Source organism: Salminus brasiliensis, chromosome 23, assembly GCF_030463535.1.
Source record: "Salminus brasiliensis chromosome 23, fSalBra1.hap2, whole genome shotgun sequence".
NCBI classification, from domain to species: Eukaryota; Metazoa; Chordata; class Actinopteri; order Characiformes; family Bryconidae; genus Salminus; species Salminus brasiliensis.
The window spans coordinates 32555551-32566904 of NC_132900.1; the positions used below are offsets into that span (position 1 = coordinate 32555551).

The 11354-nt window shown below is 45.3% G+C and overlaps 1 protein-coding gene across 1 annotated transcript; it reads right to left on the minus strand.

Annotated features, from left to right (window-relative positions):
• Nucleotides 1-543: 543 nt before the first annotated feature.
• dmac2 (distal membrane arm assembly component 2) lies at nt 544-4181 on the minus strand. The gene is made up of 6 exons (XM_072668806.1): nt 4136-4181; nt 3228-3421; nt 2481-2561; nt 2115-2254; nt 1325-1487; nt 544-969 (listed from the first exon to the last, which is right to left on the minus strand). Exons 1-6 carry the CDS (start codon nt 4151-4153, stop codon nt 777-779), a joined length of 789 nt encoding a protein of 262 aa, XP_072524907.1. The 5' UTR covers nt 4154-4181; the 3' UTR covers nt 544-776.
• Between the last annotated feature and the right edge of the window lie 7173 nt (nt 4182-11354).

Consider the following 11354-nt stretch of genomic DNA (forward strand, 5'->3'; position numbering starts at 1 on the left):
GGTTTGACTAAATCTATGCTGTATAATTCAGGATATCAGCAAAATGAAACCTCACATTAGTCTGAGGAAGCCAATCTAAACACTGTACCTCTCATCTCCCGCCTCATGGTCTGCTCTGTACCGGATCCAGCTCACACACACCTCTATAATAAGGATTATAGGATTAACCACTCTCTCTCAACTAGATTTGACACATGCATTTATTCCAGCCAGCCATAACATTAGCACCACTGCAAAATGAAGTGAAGAACATTCCTGTCCAGTAGTGGAGATATTAGTCAGCAGGTAAACGGTCAGATCTTTAGGGTGATGAAGGTGCTGAAGCAGCAAAAATGGACAAGTGTAAGAATCAGAGACACTCTGACAAGAACCAAAGGGGTGCTGCCCACCTCACAACTTACTGGACAAGGATCTGCTGCTGACGTTAGTCTTGGTACACAAGGGGGAACCACTTAATATTAGGCATATTAATATTAATGCTGCACACATACCAAAACACAGATACCCTTATCTTCTGACAAATAAAAGACACAGAAAAGGCAGTCACGTCTTTATGCCACAATTAACCATTTACTCCAGAAGTGTACAATAATAAATACTCCAGGTATGAAAATGCATGTGCCCTGGCATCTGAGCTATCACACAATTTCAGCTCGCTCTGAAGACAAACACAATGCATCACAAACTGCATGACTGTGTGGTGAGGACTGATGCCATCAGCTAGGGTAATTTAGATCCCCAAGCATTGTGATTCAGGTCCAGTATCCACAGTCCCATCACTGCCTCAGTGCCCCTGTCGATGGTTTAGGGGCCTGCTCCGCAGGGTGTAGGCTGTCCGTTTGTAGAAGTCCCTCCTGGTACTCCGCTCCAGTGACTCTGCAGTGAGGCAGCATCTCCTCTAGGAGAATGCGAACTAAGCCTGGGTTCTTCAGTCGCGGGAGGGAGGTAATGTCCAGCCGCCTCAGTTTCCTAAACATTCAGACACTCAAGAGTTAGTTCATTCCAACCAAAAAAGCCCACTGGGAACAACCTCATAGCAATGTTGTGAACTCCTAAGTAATAATCAATGACTTCAGAAGCGTTGGACAAGCAGAAATTGTTTCCACAGCTGATCTGTGAGAACATCCTGGTCAGTTACGGGTTATTTTCTGCAGCTAAATTCTATAAATTCTAATTCTACATCTTCAGGCACCTGCTCTGGTCTATTTAGGTTCTCTGCTTGGAGTTACCCTTACTTCTGCTATTCAATCACATCATAAGGTTCAGAGTGAAATCCTGTGCGTTATCAGTTTTCAGTCTCCATGTTTTCCACTGGTTGTCTTACTTGAGGTGTTGCAGTGCGGCCAAGCCACCCTCAGTGATGCGAGAGCAGTGGGACAGGTCTAACTCCTCCAGGGTCTCTCTAAACACATACAAACGAGCAAGGAACCAGTCATCCACCTCCGGACAGCCCTTCAGACAGAGGGAGCGCAGCCTGGTCTGACTCACTGGAGGCAGGAAGAGTGAGAGAGGTAAAAAAGACGACAGGGCTCAGGGAAATGGTCTTTGACAGGATATGCACACAAGGTCAATTCAACTGAAAGTCATTTCACCTCATTTGCATCAAGGCAACCCTCCTTACAGCCGGAGTGGATTAACATCAGACCTAAAATAACTAAAGAGAAACCAGCCACCGCTGGACACATACACACCCCACAGCACACACACCCGGCAGATGCGCGGTACCTATGCTTACGAACATTACGGTACCTGTGACATCACGACTGCAGGTAAAGAACAGTTTAGGAGACTCAACCAAAAATAACATTCTCAGTAATCTGTGAGGTATGCTGACTGCAGTAGATGGCGCTCTCTCCCCTCTTCACTCTTAAGTGATGTTGGACGGCACAGGCGTCTGTCGGCTGGCGCAGCAGGAGCTGGGGACCCGGCACTTTCCTCCGAGCGTGTCGGATGCCCAGCAGTGCTGAATCAGCGGACTGCTCGTGTATCGGAGGAGAGGGTGTTCAGTCCCTATCCTCTGTGTGCCGGGAGCGCTGACAGAACTGCGGGTGGGTTCATTAGCAGAACCAGGTTTTAAAAATGTAACAAGCTAATTGTGTGAAAGTGAGGCTTACCGAGGTTCTTCAGTCCAAAATGGTTTATGAGGGTCCCGCTCAGGTCAATCTCCTCAATATTGGAGTTTGGTGTGTTTTTAAAGTCAAAGTTTTGCATTTCTTTCCAGCTAGGTCGAGACCACTCTGGCTGATCTGCAAACCTGCAGGTGGATTCAAAAGGGTCATGGAGAAGAAAGTCATAAATGTACCACCAGTATGTACCACTCACTTCTTTAGCTAAATCATATGTTCTATAATAAACACATAAATAAATAAACAAATACTTTTCTATTTCCTATTTCAATATTCTGGAGAGCAGAGCTCACAGGAGGGAAGCCTATGATATGTGCCTGTGATATAATCTTAATGAGTGATAAATCACTGTACCTGAAGCTTCCTCCTATACTCAGGATACAGTGGGCAGCTGCCACATTCACACCAATGTTCATCTGCCTATAATCGTGGAACCTGCACAGACGCAAAGCAACATATAAAAGAAACAGGCCAGCAGATCATCCTTCAACCTCCTTAAACAGTCCAACAGGCATCGCACCATCAAACCGGGGGTGTTTGGGATAACAGACTTATACATACTTACACTGAGCTGCCAGTTTATTATGCACTCATTGGCCAATTTATTAGAAACATCTAATACAGAGGTAAACATTACAGAGATTTATTATATAACACTATAGATACTTACTATATACCACCTATTCATCAATGGAAAGGGACCTCCACAGGAGCACAGGGGACTCTACTGGACCACTTTCAGTACAGTGACGTGTATTTATTAGAGATCATCTCTAATTGTGAACATACAAGGTTACCATTAAAGTAATTGTACATTCTCTAATAAGGTGGCCAGTAAGTGTATGTACACGTATACACACACACACACACACACACACGCACACACACACTCACACACAAAGTGTAAAAAACAGAAGCACTGCTGTATCTGGCAGTGGTGAAATATCTGTTTTTTTGACGGCCAATGAGTGGAGTTCTGAGGTCTGAGTATCTGCAGCACCTTAACGCTTCTCTGTGTCTGACTCCAGTGCAGACAGATCGGCATGACGGACGATGTTCACCAACACTGCAGATCTGAGCGCTGAAAACAAACACACTTACGAATTTGTATATCTGATCTTTCGATTCTTCCACCAGTTCATCCAAATGATCAGACGTTCCACATCATGAAAGCGCTTGTTCAGACGCAAAAGAATCTTATTGAGGAAAGAGAACGGAGTCGGGTGACTGGTACTGCACTCCCTACTAGCCACAGTGAGATACGCCCCGACTGAACACTGCCTCCTCACCAGGCCCTAGAGAGAGAGAGAGACAGAGAGAGAGAGAGAGAGAGAGAGACAGAGAGAGAGAGAGAGAGAGAGAGACAGAGAGAGAGAGAGAGAGAGAGAGAGAGAGACAGAGAGAGAGAGAGAGAGAGAGAGAGACAGAGAGAGAGAGAGAGAGAGAGAGAGACAGAGAGAGAGAGAGAGACAGAGAGAGAGAGAGAGAGAGACAGAGAGAGAGAGAGAGAGAGACAGAGAGAGAGAGACAGAGAGAGAGAGAGAGACAGAGAGAGAGACAGAGAGAGAGAGAGCAGCAGATAATTAGTAAAATTTAATAAGATGAATTAAAGCAGAATGAAACAGCTGTCAGTCCAGACCCGCAGTCAGACTCCCTCCAAAAGAGCAGCAGGACTGTACATTGTGTGTGTGTGTGTGTACATTGTGTAGTGTGTGTGTATTGTGTAGTGAGTGTAGTGTGTGTGTGTGTGTGTATTGTGTAGTGAGTGTAGTGTGTGTGTGTGTGTATTGTGTAGTGAGTGTAGTGTGTGTGTGTGTGTATTGTGTAGTGTGTGTGTTTGGGAAATTTGCTCTGCGTGTCTCTGAGCAGCTGACCGGAGCAGCTGACCGGAGCAGCCTGGACCGTGTGAGGGGAAATAAGAGCCCGGTTCTCTTTAGCTCACATAAGAAACACTAATCTAATAAAAGAGTAAAAATCAGAAGATTATAAAGAACAGAGAGTCTCCTCACCAGCAAGGACGCCGCCATACTGGACAATGACCACAGACGCAGAAGGACAAACTTCATTCGTTTGGCGTTTCTCTGCACAGGGTTTGCCTCTCCAGCAGGGGGCGCCACAACAACACGGACGAGTGACTGCAGCGCCTTAAACCGGAAGAAGCGGCGGTGTTTTCTTATGATGATCAAATTTAATACGAAACTATTTATTATTATTTATATTCTTCTTTTTCATTCTTACAGTAACTCAAACAATTCTACCTTAAATATTTACACATATTGGAACAATATTAGTATTTTATACAATAAAATAAAAGACCATCACCTCTAATTCTAACAAAACCCTTTATTTTGACAATTAATTGAAAATGAATTTGAGGCCAAATAATAAAAAATATCTAATGTAAGGGTGTCTGATTCAGATTTCCTCCAGAGCTCTGCAGGCGTCAGCACTGTCTCTCAGGTGCGTGTGCGGAGCTGCGGAGCTGCGGAGCTGAGGCCTGGGAGGGACTGAGTTTGACGCCGCTTCCCTGAATTTAGCCACCCAGTGAAACAGCTGTCCACTGAACTCACAGAACTGCAGATCCTCGGCTAAGATTCGCTGTAGGTTGTTTTTTAATCTTCATTAACATTCACACGTCCGTTCAGTCGAGGGTTTTACTGCAGGCTCTAGTTCAGTGGAACACTGCAGGAGCACTACAGTGCAGAATGTCTGTGCAATTTAGCATGCAGTATATTCCCTTTTTTATTAAATATTCATCCCAAATAAAGGTCTTTGGCTTTATTTGATATGAAACAGACACATCAGCACATCCACCTGCATATGATTGTCAGGGATGTTATTAATTAATTCAGTATTCATTAATTCATTTGAAAATGTATGTTTAGGTTTATCTCACCTTGTGCGTCTTGTCTGAAACCACTCCAGGCTTCCAATTGGCTTTTACTTTATATTTTTAATGAAAAAAAGTAACAAAATTACTGATCTGTAAAACATCACTAAAAAAATACTTGAGGTGTGTGTGTGTGTGTGTGTGTGTGTGTGTGTGTGTAATTTGCTGTATGGGGCCAATTCCATTTGTATCCTACACTAATGAAATGGATGCATGGATAAATGCATTTTTTTTTTGTTATTTATTGTTGCTCATATTTGACAGTTATTACTGTTCGTTCTAATGACGGCCTGTTTGGTTACTGTAGGCTTTGGTTCAACATGCATAGCTTGCACCCAGGTTTCACACTTGCACCCCTTTACTAATAAGATCACCTCTGGGACAGGTATACACACACTCAGCAGCAGCAAAGTAGATTCTCAGGGTTTGAATTACTGCGAGCTCTTACAGGAATTAGCCCCGCGCTCCTCCGGGCTCTGCTCTAGTTGAGTTGCCAAACTGCAGCCAGGCCTTCACTGAGTGGGTAGGACATGTGTAAAAGCCTCGAGGGGAACTGGTGGGCTGTTTCTGAACTGTCCCCCCAGCCGTGTTCCAGCAGTGAATGATGAAAATTCAGGTCACCACAGGCTGTGAACGGGCACCGGAGCAGGGTCACATGATACTATAATAAATCAGCAGCTATTGTTTTGTGTTGAGGTTCTTTAAATGTTAAAGAGGTTCTTCATATCCAAGCGTGGCAGAAACAAAAACGGAGTCAGACCTGGGTCTTTTATGGGTAAAGAACCTCCACATCGATCAGGACGGGGTTCTCACCAAGCATCACATCCATCCCTCACTCCCACTTCAGATGATCCTAACACTAAGATGCCTTTGGGAAACTGGGTCCCGGTTCTAGCACCTCTGTCACCATTTAATGTTCGACTTTCATGTGATTGAAAGAATACTTTGGACACCTGGTTTCTTTCACCACTGTGAACAATACTGACTCAAAACACCAGGAGCTTCATGCAGGTCCGCAGTGCTGCAGGTGTGAAGGAGCTGTTTTTTTATATATGTGGCTTTTTTCGGAAAAAAGAAAAAAAAAGGTAAAAAAATAAATGTATGAATATCAGAGAACAGAACACTAAGCTCGGCTTCCTAACAGCAGGAATATGTTTATTCTGGTTGAACACGACAGTTTCCTCCCACTGTAACCAACTGTGGAAATGCTGCCAGCTGGGAGAGATGAAGAGAGCATGAATTATGAATTTAGAATAAAATTAGACTGAAAACAGCAGAGTCGAGGCACCGCCGACCCGTTTGGACCCGACTATTTAATCCTAATCCAACTCTGAGTCATTGGAGGCATCAGATCAGATCAGGAGGCAAAATATCCTGACCGAGGAATCCCTAGTTCTAGGTGATCGTCAGTAATGTGAGCGGGACGCAGTCCAGTTGTCAGGTGGTTGGGTTACTTGGTGTGAGCAGCTGTAGGAGATCATCTGAGAGATAAAACAACAATGAATTATTTATTAAAGAGGAGGAGGAGGAGGAGGAGGATTGGAGGGGAGAAGTGAATAAATGGGAAAGGGTTGGGGGTATTGTTGACCTTCTCCTCAAAAAGTCAGAAACTGATGCTTCCAGTTTCTCTGTAGGAAGATATGAGCAGATAGTTCAGCTGAGAAGTAAGATATTAATTCATAACGTCCTAAAGAACTCATCATCATCAGCTGCTACTGAACGGCAGCAGAGAATATAGGAGGACAGGCTGTACACCTGCATTTCTGGACAAGCTGAGAGAGCTGCAGAAGCGTCACTGAAAGGTAGAGCAGCATGTGGACTGAGGGGGTAGAGTAATACTACAGGATTGGACACTAATATGACTCTATGGGTTACGCAGCGTTACGCTCACAGTTCTGGAGAGCGCCGTCCTGCTCGCTTCACCAGAGCTCCATAGTGCAGTTAGCAGCGCTCCGAGCCCGGAGTAGCAGCGCTAGAGACGCTGTCCTCCCTGATACAGTCAGTGGAGCAGCACCGTGATCCTGAAGCTGCTGATTTTAAAGGTACAGATTGCGGTTTTAAGATTATATAAGACTAGTGTTTTAAATACATTCGAATGTAAATAATATTTCTTCTGCTATCTGTCCTTTTATGGATGGAGATTAACTCATCAAAGCAGAGAGAAAGGAAGTCTTACAGATTACCTGCAGATCTTTACGGACAGCACCAGAACCTGCACCAGTGATTCTATCAGCTAATATTCTTCCTTTTTATCTGTTCTCCTCTCTGAATGTCACTCCTCACCCCTGGCACCCTGTCACTCTCTGTCTTAGCCTCTCTCTCTCTCTCTCTCTCTCTCTCTCTCTTTCCTCCATGGTGACATAATCATAGCATCCTTTCCCTGTCCTCAACCCCATCCCCCTACCATTTCATATTCAGTGAGGGAGGACAGCATCGTTACTCCAGCTGAAGGTTCATTATGCTGGTGGAGGAGAGCGATGATGGGCTTTAAAGGCTGTGTGTTTTCATGCACTAGCTCTGCTCATCAGTCAGCCGCCTTCCTCCCGTCCTCACCCGAGGCAGAGTCGCTGTGGGTGATGACCCACTGCAACGTAATCAAAACACTGACATAAATATCTGTAACCTATTAAATGAGGGGTGTGGGGTGATGCTGCTGTATTCCTGGACACGTTTCACTGGGTGAGATGTTTCCTAGCCATCATTAGCTCTTCCGGTGCTAGCTCACAGACGTGTTTCAGGCCCAAACACACAGGTTAACCTCCTGACCCCTGTAGGGTTTTTATTACGTTTTTAATCCGAACACACAAACCATTTGAAGGCAGGCAGCATGTACCACCAGCCACCAGCAGAGGGCCTGGCCAGCATAGTAGGGCAGCTGGTGGATCTGGGGTAAAGAACTCCAAGTCCCAGAATCCCCAGCGGTAATCAACGCTGACCAGACCCACCTGTGTGGCAGGTTATATATACACCCAGCCAAACACACTCCCCCGTCGCACCTTTGTAGAGGGGCGGCCAGTAGCGGTGGGCTGAGGGCGGTGGGCTGTGGGGAAAAGCTCCGCTTGTGGAGGAGCCGGTGTGCCCGGCCCTGCCCGGCCCAGCCCGGCCGCGGAGAGTCCTCCCGGGAAGCGGAGACTGCGGTCCGAGCTTCCCTTCGACTGTTCGGAGCTTCCTTTGTTACGCGCTGGGTCACGTAGTGTCAGCAAGCACCAATCATATCTTCACTTAAAACGTTCAGCTTTTGTCTCAGGCATGATATAAAAGCCCCCAAATATGATACCCCCCAAAATAACATAAATAAATAAACTGTGCACTTGAGTCCAAACCCAAACTCCACCCCACACCGTCCCATACCCCACTCCACACCGTAACACGGGTCAGAGTCTAAGGGGTTAAACAGGCATGCGGTTGTAGTTCAGTGGAATATTCTCAGGTGATAAATAGCTTTGTTGCAGCTCTGGGTGGTGATTTATGATTTAAACTTGATATATTGATAATAGTCAATATATTTAATGTGCTGTAAGAAAGCCTGGAACACAGTGACTGTTTTTACTGTTTTACCTTCCAGGCTTCAGGCTCTTAAGTGTTTGTGTTTCCAGCATCAGCAGATAGACCCAGAGGTGGATGGGTTCCCCTTTTGAGTCTTTTGAGTCTTGGTTCCTCCTAGGGTTCCTCTCTCAGTTCAGACCTGGATTACACTCCTCTGAGCTTGATGTTGGAAAGCCTTCCTCTCTGCGTTCCTCATTATGCTGGGGATCTGCAGTGGATGAACAGGCGTAGTTGTTCAGTGTTAAAATGTTCAAATGTTTTGAGAGGTTTGTCTTCTTTAATAAATCTGTCAACTGGAATTCACCATGTAGGGTCTACTGGCCAAATGGTGCTACTGGCAGAAGCTCAAAAATGTTCTAAATGTAAATTGATTGAGGTTCACTGCAGTAACTGTGGCCTCGACTTAACCAGGGTCTCACACAAGCAGCCTTCCTTTACCGGCCTTCTTTCTATAAACACTCGAAATACCTGTTTGCAGGGAAGGTGCACGGCCAGGGCCGGAGGGCCCGGCCCCTGTGATGCAGAGTGACTCGGGGGGGCTAATTTCAGCACTTCAGCAGGATTAGCAGTTTTATGTATCCCGCCAGTACTGGAGCAGATTCACATTCTGTGGCAGGTCTGGATCATTTAGCAGATCTTTCAAATCTTTACGTTTACAGTGAATAATTCTCTACTGTTGAATATCTGAAGGTCTCTGTGAATATTATTGGAGGAGCCTGTTGGCGGTCCGGTGACCAGTCCAGTTAGAAAGGATGAAGACTATTACACTGAACCTGTTAGTGGGATCCGGGAGTTCGGCACGACCAATCGCTTTTCACTGCATTTGATAGATACGGGTTTCAGATGCAAATAAACAGACACATATCCGTTACAGTACAACACCTCTTTATTCAGAACCCCAGCCTAGAAATCTAGAGTCAGGGTGTGACCAAAAATAGATTTGATTAAATTAACCTCTTTTTTAAATATTAATTATTGCCTTTGTCCCATATTCTCTGGATCAGTTGTGATGTCAGTCTGAAGCTGGTGAGGCGCGGCTGAACGTCCCGCTGAGAGAAAGTGAATAACCCTGTCGTAGGAGAACACTGACCACGGCCAGGACTCACAGCCAACTTAAAAAGTACATACTGTGAGTGGAGTGATTACATAACTCCGCCTGTGTGTGTGTGTGTGTGTGTGTTCGGAGTCCTTCCCTTAGGAGTGCTTGTGTTTCCTGTCTAATTGTCAGGATGCTTCAGGAGAGGGTTGAGGCGGACGGAGACGTGTGTGAATGAGCCCTGGCTCTGCTCCAAGTATGTTTCTGCCTGTGTGTGTGTGTGTGTGTGAGAGAGAGCGAGAGAGAGAGAGAGAGAGTGAGGCTGTAGTGTGGTGTCGTGCTGCAGTAGTGGTGCCAAATGCCTGACGTGTGGTGGGGAGGGCGTGGGTGCTGCACCAGGCTGGTGGCTGATTGGTGTGTGCCGCAAAAATCTGCTACAACCTATTAGCACACACTTCACTGAGCCCCAGCCAGCCCACAGCTATCGCCCGTCTGTCGGCATTGCAGTGTCTCTCTCTCTCTCTCTCTCTCTCTGTCTCTCTCTGTCTCTCTCTCTCTCTCTCTCTCTCTCTCTTATTATGTCTCGTCCCTTTGACCCGTACCCTTATTCCTTTTTACATTAGTGGCATGACTCAGTCCCCCTTTGACTGTATAAAGTACTGAATTTCCCTGATTCAGATGATTCAGATGCGAATGTTTGGACACTGGTTTTTTTAATTAATAAGAAATAAACAGAGCCTCTGCAGCATTAGAAAGGCTTTCCACAAACGTTTGGACACAGATAAAATAACGAACCTCAGCAAGAGATTTCTGGCCCTGGCTGTAATTGGACTGATGTGGAAATGATTGGTATCAAGTCGATTCAGTGTAACACGTTTGAATCACACGAAGCCTGTGTCACTATCTATGTCTCTCTCTCCTGCTCTCGCGCTCTCTCCCGAGCTCATACTGTTCTACATGACCTGGGTGCTCTCCTTGCTGGTACATTGGGCCAGAAATTGCTCTTTATCTGCTGCCCTGAAGACTAGTGACGAGCAACCAGGCAGAAGAGCCGGCCCGCTACTTCAGCATGAGCTGCAAATCCACTGCTAACAAAACCCTGAACACTGCCCCATTCAGAGAGGCGGAGTCCCCCCGCCGGCAGGGGTCGGCTGTATAATCCAGCGCACTGTGATTCTGCCTCAGTCATGATGTTTGATCACTGTTTAATAGCAGGAGCAGTAATTATGAGTAAGTGGTGCCTGTTTACAGTATCAATAATGAGCAATCGATTTGATGAATGTTTATTGGAGATCCCTGTTAGCAATCCGCCAGGCTGCTCAGCAGATTCCGAGATTAACCAAACTGCCATTAGCTTCAGAAACACTCAACGCGTGACTGTACACACTGTTAGCCTTCATGAAGATTGTAGATTAAACGCTGGTTTAAAGTTGCACTCAAATATTCTAAAGGAACAGATTTTATTTCTGTTGAATTCACTCAAATCACAAATCAGTTACATTCATTTACATTGATTACATGATTTTGTATTTTTTTGTTTTCTGTTTTTGTACAACAGTGTTTATTCATTCCTACTACATCTGCTGTTTCAGACACTGAAGTATAATCATACTAAGAGCATTTTGTAATATTTGTATATTTGAATTGCTGTATTAATATAATGGATCAGATCAGATGGATCAGCCCTGCTTGTTCGTCTCTGAAAGTCTTACTGTTTATTAATAATGCTGATCTCACCAACTTACAAGGAACGATC

Excerpts from the sequence above, each read along its gene's own strand:
- dmac2 (XM_072668806.1), bottom strand. Across the intron at positions 2,562-3,227 it reads AAGATCAGATATACAAATTC|GTTCCACGATTATAGGCAGA; the intron begins GTAAGTGTGTTT and ends GCGTCTGTGCAG. Across the intron at positions 1,488-2,114 it reads TTTTGGACTGAAGAACCTCG|TGAGTCAGACCAGGCTGCGC; the intron begins GTAAGCCTCACT and ends TCCTGCCTCCAG.